The 21,924-nt window shown below is 52.2% G+C and overlaps 1 protein-coding gene across 1 annotated transcript in view; it reads right to left on the bottom strand.

Moving 5' to 3' along the window:
- Positions 1-21,924, bottom strand: part of HTRA1 (HtrA serine peptidase 1) — a 51,287-nt gene that overhangs the window by 13,592 nt on the left and 15,771 nt on the right. Inside the window, exons 2-3 of the mRNA XM_047825141.1 lie at positions 10,015-10,114; positions 9,446-9,650 (exon numbers count right to left, since the gene is read on the bottom strand). Coding sequence (XP_047681097.1) covers positions 9,446-9,650; positions 10,015-10,114 — 305 coding nt within the window. The remainder of the gene's footprint in view (positions 1-9,445; positions 9,651-10,014; positions 10,115-21,924) is intronic.

Below are 21,924 nucleotides of genomic sequence, written 5' to 3'. Positions count from 1 at the left end.
TGGTTCATGAGTTAGAATCCCACATCCCACATCAGGCTCTGTGCTGTGTGGCCCCACCTGCTTCGAGGACTCTGCGTGGGGCCTGGACTCCTGCTGAACGTGAATCACAACCACCGGAAGCCCTGAGGAAGGAAGGCTGGGTCTGTGCTGGGTAACGTCCTGGGTGATGGCTTCCTTTGGGCTTATTCTCCAGCAGCAGCCAAGGGTTGTGCATAAGTGGAGACTCAGACACAGTCACGCCACACGCACACGCACATATGTGCCCCCTCGGCCACCGCGTATCCCAGGAGCACAATGTCCCAGGCAGCGGGACAGCCGGGTTTGGACCCGGTTCTGTATTAACTCACTCTGGGACCTTGGGCCACCTGATTGACTTCTCTGAGTCCCGGATTTGGCCACTTCTAAAATAAGGTTGTTGGAGGCCGGTGATGTCCAAGGTCATTCCAGCTCTGACAATTAGGGTTCTTTCCAAAAGACCTGGCTGATTTCCAAAAAACCTATTAGCAGACAACCATTAAACTGATGAGATCAAAACAGGCACCGCCGTCCTTAATAAATCTCTTTTCCTACAAGTCCCCGACGGGGGCAGATGGTCCTTGCAAGCGCCTGCCTCAAGAGGAGAGGGGACTCCTGGAATTCTCCAGATGCTGGCTCAGCCTGTAGTCATCTAGAGAGGACCTAAAGGCAATGGCCTGTCAGTCTTTCAGCGTCTGCCACACTGGGTTCTGCCTACGAGCCCTTGAATGCTCTCAAACCACTGCACTCCTGCCCTGAAGCTGACAGAGAAGGCCAATGAAACAAACCATAAAACTGAACGGAAAAAAATGTTTTTAACCTAATGAGGCAAGTGAACTACTTCTTTCTCTTCCTTGGAAAGTATAAAGTGCTCCTGTTACAAAAATATTTTCGTTGCCGAGTCGGCGGGAGCCGCTGCCTCTCTGCCGCCCGGCACACTCGTTGTCAAGGGGCTGGAGCCCCAGGCTGGTCCTGAGTGTGTCGGCCGCAGTGTGCCTCAAAGGCTAATGTTGCAGCGGCTGGCTGAGACTCAACTGAGTGATTCCATGTGCTTTCTGGAAACAGTTATGCTAACCTTTCATTTTCTTTAAAAAAAAAAAAATATGCAATGGAGAAAATAGCACGTCCCCCATACCCAGCGAGAAGCAGAGCCACTAACTTGCCTGCTTACCGTGGAAAAGCAAACTAGGTCGCAGAAGCATTGGAGGGGGGGTGCTGTCAGCATCTAAGACTGTTCCACGGATGGGAGTAGGGGAGGGTTCAGGTGGGGGAGACGGGAGAAGTGGGGGAGGCAGAGGGAGAAAGAGGAAGAGAGCATGGTCAAGCCTGAACAGAAAGAGAAGGAGCAGGCCAGCAACCCCCTCGTCCCTGTCTGTGAACCCCACCAGAATATTTAGTCTCCGTCAGGCTATAAACACTGGCATCTCGAAAATTCCCTTACTCCTGTTGTTTAAGCCACAAAATGTCAACAGTTCTACATGGGAGTCCAGTGGCCAGTGACTGTACTTATTCCGTGGCATCCAGAGGAGGCAAAACATCGCCTCCGTCAAGCGTAACCCTGGTCTTCATACACCAGCCCCTGGATGCCTCCACATTTATCAAACGCTGACTTCAGCTTCACTGATAATAGTGATTGGCGGCTAAGCATCTATTATAAAAATCAATGAATAGGCAACTGAAAAACGAAAGAAATGAAAGAAAACCAGGTCTTTAAAGGCCCATCCCCAAAAACTGATCTCAAAAGATCCTTCCCTAGGGGCGCCGGGGTGGCTCAGTCAGTTGAACGTCCGACTTCAGCTCAGGTCACGATCTCACGGTCTGTGAGTTCGAGCCCCACGTCGGGCTCTGTGCTGACAGCTCGGAGCCTGGAGCCTGCTTCGGATGCTGTGTCTCCCTCTCCCTCTGCCCCTCCCCTGCTCATGCTCTGTCTCTGTCTCCAAAATAAATAAAAACATTAAAAAAAATTCTTTTAAAAAAAGATCCTTCCCCAAGAGAAGTGCAGTGGTCCCTCTCTGGTGGATTCAGTGCTTAGCACACCACAGGCACCCGATGTCTATTGAACTGAACTGGCTCCTTACTCCCCGTGACCACTTAGAGCTTGTGCCATCCTGTACGCAGAGAAGCCCAAGGAAATACCTTTCCTTTCAATGTTTGAAATGTTTTTTAATATGTAACCTCCTCTACGTAAAAATAATCTGACACGGTCAGTGACACGGGATATATTATACTAAGCTAATTAACATATATCCGTGGCATAAAATGGAGTCACAGAGAATATTCTAACCACAAAGCCAATGGTTTCGATGAGCTGCCTGGTAACCAAAGCAAAGAGGGAAATACCATGAGTCACATGCTGTCATCACCAGATTCTGGAGCCTTCATTAGCAAAAGTGACTTGTTAACTAGCACATGTACTAAAATAATCAGTCCTCAATTCACCAGAATGCCTTATTTCTCCCTTGCCACGGAAGGTGGTCATGATGGTGGTGGGAAAGCAGTTTTGGGAAACGGCATCTACACTGTCGTGGAACGAGGCAACCAGTTCATTACGAAGCCTCAGCACTTTCAGACTCTCAGGAGATTGACTACATGAGAGAGCGGAGCTTTCCAGAGTATGACCAGGAATTCCCAAGAACAAGGTCCATAAGAAATGTAGACAATATGCGGAAAAAGCAGCTAGCCAGAAATGTCGGCTGAGTTCTGAAGGGCTCCAATAAACTCACTGAGAAATAAGTTTGCACGTGGTCCGAGGTCCAGAGGCTCCAGGCTTGGCCCAGATCTTCCCCCGGGTTGGCCCTATCTGCCCGTCCTGTCATGTCACCTCCAAATGTAACCTTCCTTGTCTGCAATAGGTACAGAGGTCTCCCAGCCCCCAGTGCCTTCAACTTCTTCTGTTTGTTCCTTTTCTGCACCTGTCACCGACTTTTACGCCACCTGTCCTGTTTCCCACCCTCGACTGCCTTCTCACGGCTCTTGCCCAAGCGCTGGTACATCCTCAGCACCTAACACACCGTCTGGCCAAGACAGACGCTCGGTAAAGACGTACAGAGTCCGTGAGTGAATAAAGAGTAACGGAGGACAGTGAACAAACCAGACTCTAAAGATCTTTAGGATTTAACACTGGACACTCATTTTCAAAACATCTTGGAATTCACGGAAACGCTGCGCTGAGAATACAGAGAAATGGGCAAAAACAAGGCTTCTCTCTGCCTAATCCAGCAAAACCGAAGCTGCAGAAGTAGCAGCAAAAAAGAGCACAATTCACACATGCACACGCGCTACACACACAGACACACACACACGCGCACACACACTCACACACACACACACACACGCCCCAAGAGAAAGGGCAGATGAAATCAGCCTCTCTGGCCTCTGGTCACCTAGAGCCGCACCTCAATGGGTCTTAGGAGCACACTCAGCCCCCAGCACACTCAGCTCCTTAGGACAAGGTGTTAATCGCCTCACACTGGGGCAGGCAAGCCTTTTCCGTGAAAGGCCAAAAAGGAAATACTTTCAGCTTCACAGGCCCTGGGGTCTCCATCCTCACTACTCGACTCTGCTGGGGCAGGGCAAAAGCAGCCACAGACTGTAAATAAAGGAATGGGCATGGCTGCTGTTGCAATAAAACTTTATTTACAAAAACAGGTGGAGGGCTGCATTTGGCCCGCAGGCCGCAGCTGGCCAAGCCTGGACTCGAACGCATCATGACACATTCACTACACTGTCAAACGGGAGCAGCGGATGTCCCCCGCGCAGTGAAGGGGACAGGAGACACTCCGGATGGGGCACCTACAAATTCAGGGAACTGAAAACCTGAGAACTGCTTTGTCACAACCATAAATAATAGTCTTAATCCAATTCCCTGAGGAGAGAGCGCCAAAGTGAAAAAAGGCATTACCATATTAAGAGAAAAAATAGCCAAAGAATTTCCTTAACAATCAGCTAAGTTCTTGAACCGGGGCCAGAGAACACACAAGGGCTCCGGTTTTGAAAGTTTGGGGAACTGAAACATTTTCACATTCCAAGAGGAGCTGCAGTCAGAACATAAGGGGGGCCGCGTCCCCAGCAGCCTCTGCACAAAGGTCGCACGGAGGAATGAAGGCCGGCTTCCACCTCGCTGCCCGGGTTTCCATTACCTCATGAGATATTGATTCCCACCCCCTAAAACTGGTAAAAATCAATACGGTAATAGAAGCCTTGGGGCGCCAACAGGGTCTGTGGCTCCTCTGGCCTGGGGAGTTCCGGGAGAGAAAGAGCGAGACCACAGAACGACCAGCACGGAGGGAGTGGGGGAAAGAATCCAAAAGGGAAAAACACAGAAACAAAATAAGAGGGTAGCTATGGTGGTGCAAGCCACAGCCCAGGCTCCCAGTCGCTTTACGAGGGCGAGGGACAGGCTCCAAAAGATGGGAGGCCATGCCAGTCCAGGCCCCGCGTTATCTGATTCACTCTCGGACGGCTCGCACGGCTTAGTCAGCGCCTTCTGACGATCAGGCTGCCTGAGGAGAGCTGGCTGGTGGGCGGGCATGAGTCACACCTGGCACCACACCACCCCCAGCCTTGCCACGGTCCCGGGGCCCCCTTGGGCCCTCCTCGGGGTGGATTCACCGCCACGCACCGGGCCAAATCTTGAGATTTGAGCACAGGCCTGGAGAAGACAGAGCCTGCCTAGCGGCCACTGGGACCCATGCGGGGAAGGCCCGGGGCCCTTGACCCCGAGGGACCCCTGTCCCGAGCTGCACAGGATCAGAGCTGGCAGCTCTTCCTGCCCCAGCGGCCGGCTCAGCAGCAAAACGACCCTCTGAAAACCAAGCAGCAACCCCCCCCCCCCCCCACCACCGCCCAGAAGTCCTCCTCTTGGGCCACTTCAAACGAGTCTGGCCTGTAGGCGGCAACCGGCCCCAACGTGGCCAGGGACGGACGCAGGCCTGGGGGCGAGGGAAGAAAAACACCTCCCAAGCCTCAACCTGGCCGCTTCCACATATTTCCCGGGTTGTTGGCGTCAGGGGAAAGCGCCCACAGGAAACCTAACTGCCTCAGCAGCGCGTTGAGTTACCAAAGACCACAGAGCTGCGGGAGCCCAGGCAAAGCCGGGTGTCCATCCAAAGCAGACGGGCCTCGGGATCCGATGAGCACTGGCTGAGGAGGGTAGGGGGAGCGTGGGCCATCACACCCTCATCTGACAGTGGGACACAGGCCACCACGGGAGCCCTGTGCCTCCCTGCTCTGGCATTCCTCGGAGCAGAGGGCACTTAGATTCGTACAGGGACACGGGTGCCCAGCACCTACGACCTGACATGTGAATGTGACAAGAGTGTCCCTCACGCTCCGGCCGGCTAGGAAAAACTTAAATCAACAAATAAGGCAACGGTAGATTATGCTAAGGAGAGGAGCAGCGGGGGGGTATGAACAGTGACGCGTGACTGTCCTCAGAGTGACAAGTTGGGGGTTGAGATGTGGGCACCCCCTCAGGTCGTGGGTCGGGGAAGGGCTGTCTCGGGCAGAATTTGGCAGGAGCCCCGAAGAGATGGGAAGGCCAGCTCTAGAGGAGGTGCAGGGAGATACCCCGGGGTGCGGGGGGAGGCACGGCCAAGACCCCCCACACACACCGGGTAGAAACAGCACTGGTGTGAAAGAGGCTAAGTAGAGTGCGTGGCGGGCGGGCCGAGGGGGGAGATGAGGTTGGGAGGAGGCGCGCCCCATCAGGCCAGGCCTCCGAGGCCCCGGGAGAGGAGCTAAGCTCTCTTCAGAAGAGCACTGGGAAATGCATCAAGGGGACACAGCACACGGTCCGAAAGTCAGAACCAGCGAGGGAGGCGTGTGCTTTTTCGCCTGGTGTTTCCTCATCAACAAGGCTGGAAAACCGCTGTAACAAAAGGAGATTTCCCCTCAATGCATCCCCAGGGTTTCTGCCCTGGAGTCTGACCTAGAGAAACCACGTCGCTCTCTTTCTACCTCTGCCTCTATACCCACCCCTCTCCTTCTCGGCCTCTCTCTCCACCCCACTCTCTTTCTCTTTCGGAACCGCTCAGAGAGGAGACTGCACGGACAAAATGCTGCCTGGGGATGAAATGTTTAAATGTTCTGCCAACACGGCCAGTGTCATGTTAAACACACTTGGAAACAGTTTGTATCCGAAGCCGAGCTAGTCTGCCCTCAAAGCTGCTTTCTATTAAAATGTTTGCATGCACCCGCTGTCCCAACTTCCTGCAGCTGGCGCTCCCTCCCCAGGCCACTGCTGGCCCCAGGAAAGAGGAGGTGCAAAACCTAGGACAGAAGCACAGAATGGGCCTGGGGAGGGGGGGTGACCCTCCTCCCCCAGCTTGGGGGGTGGGGGACGGGGGGACAGACCGGGCCACGCGGCTGCTGGCGAGCCTTCTTCCGAAAGTTCTCCCGTCTCCAAACTCAGCAGGGAAAGTGAGCGCACATGTGTCTTCTCAGCCGTGAGAAGCAAAAACAGAGCTCCTTGGTCGCCAGCCCAGACATGTCGCTGGCAATCTCAAGCCAAAGGGGGTTCACTGGAGATGCGAGGGGAGCTCCAAGAATGGAAGGAAAAGTAGACAGACTGGGCTCAGAGAGGGCTGGAACTCAGACAGTGCCTGGGGGTCTCAGCAGCAGGGGCTCCACCCGCGTGGCCCCTGCAGTTTTTGTGAGGGCGACAGACAGGTGCACCCCTGAGGGGAGGGCCTGCTTGATCTAACGGGGCCACGGGGGGTGGGGTACCGTGACAGACGGTCCCACCAAGACTGCCCAACGGGGAGAAACAGACCCCAAAGAAGATGCTAGCTGCTGTTCCCAGGAGACGGCGGCCAGATAGATGACAAGGGGCATGACAACAGATGTCCATGGTAATTTCTATTCCTTAAAAGTGTTGAGAATACCACACTCAGGAAGGACAAGAGCTGTTTAAAGTCATGGAGAGCCTCCAAAAGAAATCACGATTGGGGGGGGGGGACTCCGAGTAAGAAATGGCCCCGGGTTATGAGCCACCAAGTTAGCTACCCAGCCCACATACTTGGCGGGCCATCACATCAATTTCATTGGGTTATTAGGAAACAGCCCCAGGGGCAGCTGGGCCACAGTCCCCCGAGGCACCATTTGGAATGATGTTCCATCCTCAGGCCCAATTTTTGCCGGTTCTGTTCCTCCTTGCTCTGAGTTTTCGCACTGGCTTTCTTCTCTTCTGCTATTCCTGAGAGTGACTCAGTGCAAACTCACATCCCATCCACAGCCTACAGGTTATTAAATCGTGCGCTGGGGCGGATTCGGGTTTGCCCAGAGGAGAGGCTCCTTCCAAATTGAGCCTCCTTCCAAGTCAGTCTCTGACCCCTCCTAAAGAATCAATCATCAAACTACGGGAACAAAAGGGAAAGAGCTGAAGAGATGGTTTTACTCTCCCCGCTTCCCACTACTATCAGCAAAAAATAAAAAAAGCAGTTTAGTAAGTGGAAGCGAGTCTCTTGTGTGGGTGTCTGCAATTTAATATCCATTCATTTCCGATTCCTTTTTAAAGAGCCACATTTGGCTCAGCTCTTAAATTGTAAGCACCTTTCTCTTGAGTTGGAAACACATGGCAAACTGTGCTGCCGGGCGAAGGGCCGGACCCCCGGTGGGGGCTGGGGCGGGGGGTGGGGGGGGGGGGGGAGGTTTGCAAGGGCTGGGTCGGAAACACCGCAAAGCTGGTCTGCTGAGATGTTTCACGTCCTGCCTGGACATGTCAGGGATGACACAAGGATACAGTCTCCACCTTGGCTCAAAATCTGAAAAGAATATCCCCCTGGCCAGAGGCACATTATGTGCCCACGCATTCCAAACACAAAATTACTCAGCGGCGGCAGCTCACTTAGCATCCGGGCCAGCACCCTGCCTGCAAAGAGCCCCGACTGCTGGCTGCCTTCCAGGAGCTTGGGGGGGAGCTGAAAAGTCTTGCCTGTGTGGCCACAGGATGTGCTATTCTGGCCAGCCTCCTTCCGATGAGACTACCACATCCTGGACACCTTTCGAGCAGCACGTTCCTAAATAGGGAAGTGCCAGCCTTCCCGTGGGCTATCTGAAGCCCAGCCATCCGATCTCCCCCAAAAGGCTGGGTTCCATTCTTTCGGTAAAGGCCACGGCCTTGGGCAGTTGAGGGTCAGGAGCCTGGCTTGGCTTGGAAGGTTAGTTTCACGGCAGCACAGCTGTGTGACTTCCGGCAGGTTATTTCCTGTTTCTTCCACTATAAAATAGGGACGATACAGCTAATTTGTTGATTAGGTGGAAGTTATGCATGAAGGCAGAGTCTGGATCAGCACTGGAGCTCACTGAGTAGAAGTTATTATGATTATATTGTGACCAATAAACACATCTTCAAAGAGAGATGTTGCTAGAAATTCCACAGCCACCTAACAGAAATAATATCCAATCGAGACTTTGCTAAAGGCCACCAGGCACGGAGCCGGATAAACAGCACAGACAACAAACAGCCTGTGTCGTACTCCACTGGTCTGCCTTCAGAGCCCACAAGCAGGCAAAGGTAGGTAAAGAGGTGGGAAAAAAGACCCCTCCTGGCTCTCAGTCTAGGATCTTTTCCTGGGCCAACAACAGGATTCCAGCCTCCCCAGTCTCCCTTCCCTATGAAGTCTGCAAGATCACAAGGGCACGAAGCAACCAGAAAATGCAATCTCACTGCACACACCACAGAGCCAACCAAGCCTCCCCAATCAACACACCATCAAGCGGGAATTGGTGATGGCCCCTGAGACCTGGATTTGATTTCAGGTAGGAAGACTTGCCAAACAAATCAACAGAGCAAAAACGACGGGAAGGAGAATGCTTAAACAGAGAGCAAACCGCTTTCAAACACAGCATTTCCCAGACTGAGCTCACTATGTCTCAGTTTTGCCAAAAAAAAAAAAAAAAAAAAAGTCCTATGCTCAGATGATTATCATTTGGAGTATACACCCTTCCGTGGGAGACTCCTGTGCCCGTGAGCATATTAAAAGTTCTGAGAAGTTCTGTAAGGAAGAAATCCATTAGCGCCCCGGTGCTTTAATTCAAGGTTTCCAAAACTTTTTTAAGAATGGAGCATTGTTTTACAACACATCTAGTAACCCTGAAAAAAAACCAATCTGGGAGACCTGGTTTGTTTTCAAAGCTGCTGAAATGCACAAGTGAAAACAAATCTGTAACAATAGTTGCCTGGAGGTCAGGCATGCAAGGGAGCCTCAAGGTTCACTGCTTACCTACTAATGTCTTTATAAACCTGTTGCTTTCTTTTATAAAAATGTCAGCTTCTATTTTTAAAACTCTGATCTTACAGTCTGCTTATTAAAGAAGTTTCCGTGAGCCCCCTTTTCTCGCCCAGCCCAGGCCATCCTCCCAGCATCTCTTAAACGCTCCCAGGTTTGCGACCTGGGAACTGAGTTCTGCAGATGGCGAGTGCACGTACCTCGTGGTCAATTTTGATAAGTGCAATGTCTGCCTTTTCATCCACATCCTTGATTTTGGCTTCGTAGGTGGCACCATTTTTCAGCTCAACCTTGACCCGATGCTTATTGGTCACCACGTGGGCGTTGGTCACGATCAGTCCATCTTCGGACACGATAAAGCCAGACCCACTGGCCACTGGCACCTCCCTCTTAGAAAAAGGAAGCCTAGAACCCAGAGGAGAACCCGGTTAAGCCTGAAACACCTTACAATCAACGGTCTATTTAACATTCAAAACAATGGGTGGCTACTGACTTTTGCGAGCTCCAAAAAACTCCACTTACAACATAATCTTAGGGGCTCTCTTCAGCACTAGAGGTTCTTAACTCCTCTAGGAGGGTCAAGAATGTAGCCTTAAAGAGTCAAAAGGGAAAGCCCACTAAGGGAGAAACATTATCTTCCCGTAGGAATATAGTCAATGGCACTTGGACAAATCCAAGTGCCTCAGAGATAGCTCTGATGCTTTGCTAACGGCAGTGCATCTCGGTGGGAGCATCAGAGGTCGTGGGAAAACAAGAAGGCCCTCTTTACTTGCGGAACAACTCGATGTGAACCACAGCAGGAGCGATCTTCTCCACCACATCGGCGATGAAGTTGTATTTATGGCGCAAACTGTTGGGGTCTTCCTGCCCTGGGAACAAAGCAAAGACAGGGCACTTCAAGACCTTGTTGCTCTGTGCTATGGGTTCCTGGGGAAGGCATGGGTGAGAAGGAGCCAAAATAGATGCCCGGGGCCTTTGGAAACCTGGACAAGCGAGGACAAGACCCCAGACCTGAGCTCCTTTGCAAAAATCCTTGCGGCTCTCAAGGAAACGTCCACTTAGGTAAGAAGCAACACCCATCACAGAGCACCTCTTTGTTCTGCCTCTTTCCTTCCAACAGCCTCGCTACAAAAATGCTGAGCCAGAGGCACCAGCCGATACCTGGACCTCCTAGCGGCCCCCCTGCAAAGGCCGTGGCACGCAGGGTCACCGTCCCGGCGCCACCCTCCGCCACAGCCCTGCCAGCCCTTCCCAGCACATCGCCACCACCGAGGGGAGGGCTGAGGTTGCTTTGGAGGAGATGCCCATTAGACATTATAGACTGAAAACACTATCATGAAAAGGCATTAAGGCAAAGGCACAGATCCTGTCTTTCCCACTGATACCACAAGGTGAACAGAGGCCACCGTCTGTCCCCAGAGCAACTTTCCATTACGTCTGGTTTCTTCCAACACCCTGGGACATCCCAGGCCAGAAGGCACAAGAAGTGCCTTGATACTGTTGGGGGGAAAAGAAAGAGAAATCAAACGACCGCAATTTCTATATAAACATGCACCCTGTAATTAGTGAGCCCCCATTTCAAAGCTACTTTCAGACAAAGCGATCCCACATCCCAGTGTAGGGCTCTCACCCAGCAAGGCCAGAAAGTTGGTTTCTGCCAACACCATGGCATCTGGTGCAGAAAGGAGCTACTACAGACTCAGGTTCCAGGACACCCGTCCTGCTAGCACGGGTGGTGACAGAGGCAGGGTAGCCCCAGGAAGTTATTCCCTGAGCCTGCTGCTCTGGCCCCAAATTCATGCCACCTGCTGATATCCCTCGACATGTCTCTCTGCCTTCACGGACCAGGGCGGTTCTAGGCTAGTCTGCCGCAAAGAACCCCTTCCTGGCTCTCTCCACGCCTCCCTCGGGCCAGTCGCCTAGCCCAACGCGACACAAAGCAGGCTCCAGGGACCAGTGGCCCTGCCAGCGCCATGGCCCCTCGGTCCCATGCAGACACTGACAGGCAACCTGCAGGAGCCCTTACAGCGGTAACCTTCCGTCTGGCGCACCCAAACATTTTAAACTGAGGCTTATATTTTGTGTCCTTTTTACGACATTTTGGTAGGAATTCATTTTAATTGATCCATAATGGATAGGGAATAAAAGGAAACGAAATCTGTTCCTTTGCCACAGATGGTCTAAGAAGCACGGATCTGTCCCCCTCACCTGTCACTCCCTGTCACAGCTCACTCAGCGGGATTCATAAACCACCCTGCAGCTTAAAAAGAAACCACCGGGGGCGCCTGGGTGGCTCAGTCGGTTGAGCGAACGACTTCGGCTCAGGTCATGATCTCGCGGTCCGTGAGTTCGAGCCCCGCGTCGGGCTCTGTGCTGACAGCTCAGAGCCTGGAGCCTGTTTCGGATTCTGTGTCTCCCTCTCTCTCTGACCCTCCCCCGTTCATGCTCTGTCTCTCTCTGTCTCAAAAATAAATAAATGTTAAAAAAAAATTTTTTTAAAAAGAAACCACTGGCCTGCAAAACCGTCCATCACTAACCCAAGATAGGGCCTGTGTGCCCCACTCCCAACACATGTGCACAGAGGTGCACACAAACACACCCACACGTACACACTCATACCCATGAGCCCACACATACACATGCACACTCAGACATTCATGCACAGACTCCGTCTCTCATACAAACCCACGTATTCCTGTATACTCTCACACCCACTCGCATATACGTGTACATACATGCACACATATACACACTCCCACACACACACTCACGTATATGCACACTCTTAACATACACTCACACACACAGAACCACACACCCACACTCACCCGCATTTACACATGCACTCACATACACATATAAATGTGCACACACACACACATACTTATACACACACACACAGAGACTCACACACCCACACGCCTCCCTCCCCGTGAGCAAGGGCTGCAGCCGCTTCCCAGGCTCTGGGCCGGCAGTAAAAGCTGTGAGCCTTGCCAGTGCCTGTGGCTCTCAGAGTTTCGTCTCCACAGGTTTCCCCGGTGGCTCCCTGTATAGACTGTGCTGAACCCACGGCTGCGTGTCCCCACCAGAGACCTCAGCAATGCAACTCGATACCGCTGGGCCCCGGGACATCGAGGGGACCAGCCTGCCTCTCCCACGCTTCCCTTCTGAGAAGTGAGAGACCATCGATGAGCAAAGGGCCCCTCTGTGGCCGGGCTGCCGGGCTCTGAGCTGCTTTACTCCAGGGCTGGAATCCACTCTCTTTTTGCACAGCCTGATTTTCTAAGGTCAGAAGGTCTGCACCCACCAGATAAGGAAAACTAATTCAACAAGTTCGTGGTAGCATCATTTTATCATTTTTGCTTTTAAAGCCCCTTCATACAGTACCCTACTTTTATTCCCCCTGCCTCCCTAAGGGTGAGGAAAATCAGGTATTGTTCCCATATTATATTTAGGGAAACTGAGGCTCACAGACCTTAAATGACTTCTCCACAGACACTACATGGTTTTTTTTTTAATTTTTTTTAACGTTTATTTATTTTTGAGACAGAGAGAGACAGAGCATGAATGGGGGGGAGGGTCAGAGAGAGGGAGACGCAGAATCAGAAGCAGGCTCCAGGTTCTGAGCTGTCAACAGAGACACTGACGTGGGGCTCGAACTCACGGACCGCGAGATCACGACCTGAGCCGAAGTCGGACGCTTAACCGACTGAGCCACCCAGGTGCCCCGACACTACATGTTCTTAATACAGAGTATAAATAATGGGGAAATCTGGGCAAATCTACAACTTTTTCTTTTTTAAAAAAGTGTTTAGCTTTGAGAGAGAGAGAGCATGCGCAAGCAGGGGGCAGGCAGGGAGAGGGGGAGACAGAGGATCCGAAGCAGGCTTCACCGCGACAGCAGACAGCCCGATGCGGGGCTCAAACTCAAGAACCGCGGGATCATGACCCGAGCCGACGTCCGACGCTCAACTGACTGAGCCACCCCGGCACCCCTACAACTTTTCTTCTTAATACCGGCCCCAGACATATCTGCCATCTCCCAGGTTTCCAGGTAGTGGCGGTTAATTGATTGGTCTGTCTCCCCAAGGGCTCTCAAGGGAGATATAAATAAGTGGACAGAAACATTCCTTCTGACCACAGAACCTGGCGACCATCACCCAGAGACAGCTGTAAACAAACGCATCTGGGCCTCCTCAGGCCAGCTTCCTGGGAAAGGCCAAAAGGAGGTTTAACGCCAAAAGGCCAGCAACCTCCGGGTCAGCATGGCGTTTCAGGGACCCTCTCAATCACAAGAGTCTTAGCAGCAAGGATCCTTAATTCACTTCCTCTTTCTGAATTCCCAGAGTAGGCATGGGAGAATTTGGCTGCATCAGGGGTAAAAACGAACATGGGTTTTTCCAGGTCCTGTGAGAACCAGCTGCTTTGTCACATACACTAGAGAAAGTGGCTCCAGGCACGGTGCATTCCAGGAAAACAACATGGGAGATCAGCGAGGACACAGGGCTGGGCGCTTGGAAGGCCCAGGGCCCATCCCATTTTCTGGGTGGCCTTCATGTCCCCATCTGTGAAATGGGGCCGACTGCCTCTAGAATGAGCTGCAAAGTCCATCCAGCCCAGTTCCAACATTCTGTGATCTAATCCCCGTCTCTCCCTCTCACCCCAACGTGCTATGGCAAGATAAAGAACTTGTGGAATTTGAGGCCGGGCACAGGACTCTCCAAACTCTGCACATGAGTACGCAGAGAGGAGGAAAAGTGGGAGGACGGATCATAATGAAGAGCCCAACTGACAAGCCTTAATTGTGAAGCTTTGATGAGAAAACCACCAGTGCCCCCCCGCCCGCCCCCCGCCATCACCAAGGGGACCCGCATCAGCGGGAAAATGAAATAGAGCAGAAACAATGATCATAAGGAACATCAACTGATTGTTCAAAGATGGGCAAAACGTGAAACCAGAGAAGAAGTGTTTGGCTTCTCGAAATGCTATTCCAGAACGAGGAATGGAAACGTCTCTAAGACCAGCATGGCTCAGGGTCAGAGTCCCGCTCCATGTCAAAGGCTGTGCATCAAACTAGAGGAGGCTGGCACGGCCCCCTGGTCGTTACAAACCCTGGCTGGCTCACCTGCTCACATCTCAACTGCCAGCCAACTGTCTTCCTTCCAGAGGGGTCACCCAAGGTGGAGAATTCCCCGAGGTGGACCCCGGCTGGCTCTGCCACAATCTAGGTGATTTTAGACAGATGGAGGAGGGCCGGGGCATCCAGGCCACTAAGCCTGGGGAAAATGGCTAAGAGCCCAGGCTGTGGTCTCAGCAGAGTAAGTGTGGCGCTCGGCACAGCAGTTACCTGCTGTGTGACCTTCGGTATGTCACCTCAGTCCTCCAAGTCTCATCCCCCTTGTCCAGAAAATGGGGTGACAATAAACCTGCCTCAGTGCGGTTCTGAGGCCGAGTGTATGAGCTACTGTATATGAAGTGTTTGGCCAAGTCGCAGTGTCGAGTTTAAAAATAAAACTAAACAGTGCTGCTCTTTTTACGGTAAAGGTGCTCAGGAGACAGCTCTGGACAGGTGTGAACACCACACGCCTCAGCGGTACAGCAGAGAAGTTAAGGGGAGACGTGAGGGTGTCCACAGAACCAGGCTCCCCTCCTCAGCCAATTTGTTCAGGTCCTGGAAATTCCGCCTCCCAGGGCCATCACGGCTGCCGCTGCAGAGGCAGAGATCAAGGGCAAGTTGTGTGGCAGGCCAATGTTCCTGGCCTGGATGTTGACCTGTGCTCCCCAGCGTACAAGGCTAACCCGCACAAAGGGTAGCAAAAAGGATGATATATCGTGACCAGGTGGGGCTTGTTCCAGAAAGGATCGATAAGACTTAACATCAGAAAACTAATCAATGTGATGCTAAGAAAACTCAAGCGATTATCCCAACAGTTGCAAAAAGATGGGACAAAACTGAACGCCCACTCGTGACAAAAACACTCAGCAAACCAGAAAGAGAACTTCCTTGACCTGATAAAAGGGATTAATAAAAAAACCTGAAACCAACATCATTCTCAACGGTGAAAGACTGAATGCTTTCTCTCTAAAACTGGGAGCAAGACAAGGCCGTTCACTCTTCCATTCAGTATTGCATTGATGTCCTAATTGGAACAGTTAAGCTAGAAAAAGAAATTAAAGGCATAGAGATTAGAAAGGAGAACATAAACCTGCCACTATTTGAAGATGGCACGATAGTCCATATGGAAATTGCTGAAGAATCTGAAGTATACCTGCTGGAGTGAGTGAGTTTGTCAATGTCACAAGAGAGCACAGGTCAATATACACAATCGTATTTCTATGTATTAACAATAAACTATTGGGGACACCTGGGTGGCTCAGTCGGTGAAGCGTCTGACTTTAGTTCAGGGCATGATATCGTGGTTCACGGGTTCGAGCCCCGCATCGGGCTCCGTGCTGACAGCTCAGAGCCTAGAGCTGCTTCAGATTCTGTCTCTCTCTCTCTCTGCCCCTCCCCTGCCTCTGCTCTCTCTCGCTCGCTCTCTAAAAGAAATAAAACATTTTTTAAAAAAACAATAAACCATTGGGGCGCCTGGGTGGCTCAGTCAGTTGAGTGTCTGACTTCAGCTCAGGTCATGAACATCTTTTTTTTTTTAAGTTTTTTTTTTTTTAATTTTTCTAATGTTTGTTTATTCTTGAGACAGAGACAGAGCGCGAACAGGGGAGGGGCAGAGAGAGAGGGAGACACAGAATCTGAAACAGGCTCCAGGCTCTGAGCTGTCAGCACAGAGCCCGATGCGGGGCTCGAACCCACGAACTGTGAGATCATGACCTGAGCCGAAGTCGGACGCTCAACCGACTGAGCCACCCAGACGCCCCATGAACATCTTTTTAAAAAACAATAAACTATTGGGGCGCCTGGATGGCTCAGTTAGCTGAGTGTCTGACTTTAGCTCAGGTCATGACCTCGTGGTCTGTGAATTCAAGCCCTACGTAGGGCTCTGTGCTGATAGCTTGGAGCCTGGAGCCTGCTTCCGGTTCTGTGTCTCCCTCTCTCTCTGCCCCTCCCTCACTCATGTTCTCTCTCTCTCTCTCTCTCAAAAATAAATAAAAACATTAAAAAAATTTTTAAATACTGTTGGAAATTAAAAATTTTTAAATACCAATTATAGCATCAAAAATATTAAATACATAATAGGTAAATATTTCACTTGAAACTGAAAAACTGTGAATAACTAGGATTAGAATAATGAGTCACAGCATTTTACAGGACAGGCCTTTCCATCTACCTAATAAATATTTATCATTACTAATGTTTAACACAACAAATGACCCATTAAGAGCAGCCAACGTTTCCTATTATTTAATGAGTTTAAAACTGCCAGGATTTCATCCAAAGATAATAAATGATTTTTCTTTCCTCTGTATAAACTACTAGGAAAACACACAACTCCATAAATGCTGCTTCCTTGAACCCCATCTTCCCCGGGGTTTTACAGATAATACCTACTTTCAAAAACTTCCACACAGGGGGGAAGAGAGAGATACACGCAGCCTGCTCGGTTTCATTAATTAGTATCAAAATTAGCATAACAGACATTTCCATTATTAAGTGTTTGCTGAAAAGTGCCAGGCACTAGGTTAAGAATTTGACATTCGTGATCGCAGTGAAGACAAATGTGTTGCAGTGAAAATGAAAAATCACAATGTGGGGGCTACGAACCAACAGGTGGACTTTGATCTATGCTTCTCTCCGAAGATTCAGCACCGAATTAGACGTGTGCTTTAAAAACATCAAAGCGTGCGTGTGTTCCTATTTAAGGCAAAAACGTCTGGTAAAGATTAGATGTGGGGCAAGAGGCAAAGATCAAACTCGTATACTTCCCTCCTGCCAGCTCCTTAGTGCAGGCCAGAGGTTGTACAGGGTATGAAAGTATATGGGAGCAGAGAAATACGCCAGAGGAAACAATTAATAATAATCACAATAGGGCACCTGGGTGGTTTAGCCAGGTAAGCTTCAGACTCGATCTCAGCTCAGGGTATGAGCTGAGCTCAAGCCTTGCATCGGGCTCTATGCTGATGGCACAGAGCCTGCTTGGGATTCTGTCTCTCCTCCTCTCTGCCCCTCACCTGTTTGTGCTTTCTCTCTCTCTCTCAAAATAAATAAACTTAAGATAATAATAATAATAATAATAATAACAATAACAACAACAATAAAGAATTCTATTCTCTCCATAGGAATCATTACAAACTCACTGTCATATGAAAGGTGATCCAAGGCTCTATAATTTTGAACTTCTTCTTTCTTTTGTAAATTTTTTTAAATCTTTTAGAGCACGCACGCGCACGCACGCACAAGCTGAAGAGGGGCAGAGGGAGAGAGAGAATCCCAAGCAGACTCCGCGCTGTCGGCACAAAGCCCGACGTGGGGCTCGATCCCACAAACTGTGAGATCATGACCTGAGCCGAAATTAAGAATCAGATGCTTAACCAGCTGAGCCACCCAAGGCGCCCCTTTGAATTCTTTTTCGCAAAGAGGTTCCTGAATTGTCTGTGTCTCAGGTCCCATACAACCTGGACCTGCCAGCGGGGAGGTGGGAGGACCAGCTCCTAACCGAGTAGCAGGCCCGAGTCCCACTCATTCCCCAGCTCCCTGGGTTTCTGGAGCTCGCGACTGGCTCGCCGTGTAAGGCGAGGAGTGGGGGACCCCTGAGCTACATCTACAGGATGCGCTGCCTCAGTCACCAGGACTCCCGGTCACCGTCCAGACACCATGGCTAGCAGGGGAGGCATCTGCTTTAGGAGGACCAATGGAGCCCTCCTGGCAGTCCCAGGAGAGCCCCGGGGCCGCCCCGGGGGCAGCTGCCACCGCAGACCTGGCTCCAGGAATCGCAGCATGGATCCCAGATGCCCTGACCCTGTTCTCGGCTCCACGGTTTCCCAATCCACGGCCTGGCAGCTCCGGGTCGCACCTACAGGGAATAGATGGGATGCCGGGCTGAGCTCCAGCCCCAGAAGATTCCTAGCAGCGTCAGCGACGCTGGGAAAGATCACAAGGCTCCCGTTAGTGCCAGGAGGACTCCAGAGCCAGACTTGGCCTCAAATCCTGATGCTGCCCCTTCCAGCCGTGTTAACTTCCGGCAGTGGCTTTCTCTCTGTCCGAGCCTCAGTCTCCCGTTCTGCATCCTGAAGATAGTACCACCTCGTCCAGGCGGTGGGGAGTCCAAAGCGGGACAGGGCCCACAAAGCCTGCCCTCAAGGCCATTATCATCTCCCAGCTCTCAGCCTGCGCACCACCCAGGTGCATTTCAGGGCTCCCAAGCGCCTCCTCCCACACTCCTAAGACTTCTCAGAATCCCGTTTCTGCATTCTCATTCAGGCATGCCCGGCCTGTTTTCAGTGTCGCCCCCGAAATGACGGTTACCACCTGGGGGGTGTGAACTTCCTGCAGGACCCCCACGCTGGTCTGCATCTCCCGAGCACAGCTCCCCACCGCCCTGATTCCCCAACTCGCTCTCCCAGGACCCCTTGAGATACACCCTCCGCTGCTGCAAACTTCTCACCAGCCTCGGGGCCCACTACGCTCCACCCCACCCACCCCTGCACTCACCCTATTTTCCTTCCTGCCTGGAATCCTCATTCTCCTCCCTTACAGCTGGGCCAGTCCCACCCAACCCGCAATATTGGCAATAAAATAATAACACCAATGAGAATAATACCAGCGCTCATTTACTAAGCATCTACTACGTGCAAGCAGAATGCGAGGCACTCAACGAGCATTATCTCTAAATGTTCCCGCAAGCCTCTAGGGTGAATCCCATGCCCAGTCTCCGGAAAGACGGAAAAATGAAGGATGTGAGACGTAAGGCCGAGAAGCGAAGCACGTTGCTCACGTCCTGAGAGCTGGCAGGTGGCACGGGCGGGAAGCTTCCCCCTGTGCTCTGCTGCCGTAGCCTCCCTTCCAGGCGCCGGCCCCTTCCCTCGGCCTCCAGCCCCCTGCGGCCCCATGACTGTAGGAAAAGGCTTCCCACTTCGTGCCTGAGAGCTCAGGGCCAGAACTCGGGACTAACAATCCAGCCTTGGCTTCCAACAAGAACAATCGCGCCTTCCAGTTTCTCAAGAGAATCGAGAAGTAGAGCTAATTTGGAAAACAGAACACAGTGTATTCGAGGGAAAAGAAATGAATCCCCCTTTATTCACAGGGAACAGCATGTTCCCAAAATTCAAACCAGTTGCAAGAGGAGATTGATCAAATCATGGGCATTTTAATGCCCTGTCCTACATTCAGGACCGGAGAGGCGACGCGCAGGGCCCTGTGCAAAATGAAACTGCAGGGGCTCCTTGCTCCAGAATCATCGAGAAGTCCAAGACGGTGGCCACGGGGCATTAACCCGGGTGCAGGGTCCGTCGGAGCACGGACTGCACGAGAGGCATGCCCATGACGCCGGGCCTGTCTGCATTCCATTTCATTTGATTTAAAACCCAAAGTGCAGAAGTACTGAGAGGCAGCACCCGCTGCCCAGGAGCTGATGGAGACGCTGAGTCTGGCAGAGCCCAGGAGCCCACAGGCAGCCGTCAGGGGTGACGGGCGCTCCATGTGCCGGGAGGCGGGCCCTCCCGTTCCGTGGTCCAACGTGCCGGGCACGCCTCACACGTGGGTGAGACAAGTACACAACCACAGGCAAGGCCCTGGGGCTGAAGGTTCCTCAACTTTAAAATAAGGAGGCGCGGGGTCACTGGGTGGGGCTCAGTTGGTGAAGCATCCGTCTGTTGGTTTCGGCTCAGATCATGATCTCACACTTCGTGAGTTCGAGCCCAGCATCCGGCTGCGTACTGACAGTGCGGAGCCTGCTTGGGATTCTCTCTCCCTCTCTCTCTCTGCCCCCCTCCCCTGCTCTCGCTCTCTCAAAAACTAAGTAGAGTTTTAAAAAAATAATAAAATAAGGAGGCTCAACTGGGTGGCTTCCAGGGTCCCTCCCAGCCCCCGAGGAGAAAGGGAAGAAATCCCTTGTGATGTGCCACCTGATTGCTTCCACTTCAAGTGCCACCAAAGGTACCGGTCCTTTCAAGCCTACAAATCCCAGCACAGACCAGCTCCGACAATCGGCAGGACGCAGGGGAAAAGACGAAATGTGAAGAGAGACACTCAGCCAACAGGGCCAGAGTTGGCCAGAGCCTTCTTCGCCGAGGGACCGCGGGAGGGCAGGCGGGGATGGCTGGCCCTCCTCCGTTCGCCCCTGCCTCCCTCAAGCTTCCGGTCCAGCCCTTCTCTTCTTCCTGTCACACGGGCCCGGGCACAAGTGACAAAAGAAACAAAGTCCTTTCAAAGGCAAGGGCACGAAACGCGCCATGCAGAGGTCGGAGATGAAGGCCAGAGGAAAGCCTGTTCCCGTGTTCACCTGAAGGGACACCCCGGGCCCTGGGTCAGGTGATGACCAGGAGAAGGAATCACCCCTGAGACACCAGCTTGGACCCACCATGCTCTAGATTCAAGGCCAGCCCCAAAGCCTGGGGAAATGTACATGTACTCTGGCCACCAGCAGAGGCACTTCCAGCCAGGCTCCCACGGGCTCAGAAACCGTCAATCGGCCCCCAGTGGGGTGTCACGAAACATTTCAATAGTCTTTAGGAATGGCTCAGTTGCTTGCGGGGTCTGGGACACACTCTCAGCTGTCATCCAGCCACCCTCCCACAGCCCCCACGCTCGAACAGGAGCCCCCCACCCCCTATGAGTTCCAGCCTCTGGAGCCCCCTTCCTCCAAGTAGCAGCCATAATTCAGGCTGACGATCCAGGGACACCCCCAGAATGTATTGCCAGGGGGCTGCATGCTGAAGGCTGGCCTCTTTTTCACCTTTTGATGGTCCGAGGGGCACATCTGAACTTTTCTTCGTCCCTAGCACGGCTAGATGAAGAGTAACTACCAAGAGGCTACTTGCTGGGTAAATAAATCCGGGCTCAACTCCAGAGGGGACCTGCAGGAGGAAATTCCACTCCTGGCACATCACCTGCACATGCCCGGGGCCTGCTCTCCCACCTGCTCTGTCCTGCTCACAGTCTGGCACCTTCACAGAGAGGCCAAGTGGAGCCTGGACAGGGGGAGGTGGGGGGTGGGTAGCACACGCAGGCAGGATCCAAAGATTGTCCCACTGATGCTCCTCTTACTTCCCCAGCGCGGCACTGCCCTGTGCCCCAGGTCCCCGCACTTCTGATGGGGTGAGGACATCAATCTCAGGGAGACAAAACAAAGCAGAGAATGAGAGGGCTGCAGCCAAGGCCAACACATATGAGGGGCCTGCCATGGCCTGACGCTATGATGGGGGGGACACTGTGCTTTTTGCTCAATGACGGGTCCCCCCGCCACCCCGCTTGCCACATCAGACCTTTGTTTTTGTTTTTGTTTTTTTAATTTTTTTTTTCTCCGTTTTTATTTATTTTTGGGACAGAGAGAGACAGAGCATGAACGGGGGAGGGGCAGAGAGAGAGGGAGACACAGAATTGGAAACAGGCTCCAGGCTCCGAGCTATCAGCCCAGAGCCCGACGCGGGGCTCGAACTCACGGACCGCAAGATTGCGAGATGGTGACCTGGCTGAAGTCGGACGCTCAACCGACTGCGCCACCCAGGCGCCCCATGTTTTTTTTTTTTTTTAAGTGGGCTTCACCCAACGCGGGGCTTGAACTCA

Source organism: Prionailurus viverrinus, chromosome D2 (genome assembly GCF_022837055.1).
Source record: "Prionailurus viverrinus isolate Anna chromosome D2, UM_Priviv_1.0, whole genome shotgun sequence".
Taxonomy (NCBI): Eukaryota; Metazoa; Chordata; class Mammalia; order Carnivora; family Felidae; genus Prionailurus; species Prionailurus viverrinus.
Note: the sequence above shows the minus strand (reverse complement) of the source record. Positions and strands in the feature narration are given on the sequence as shown.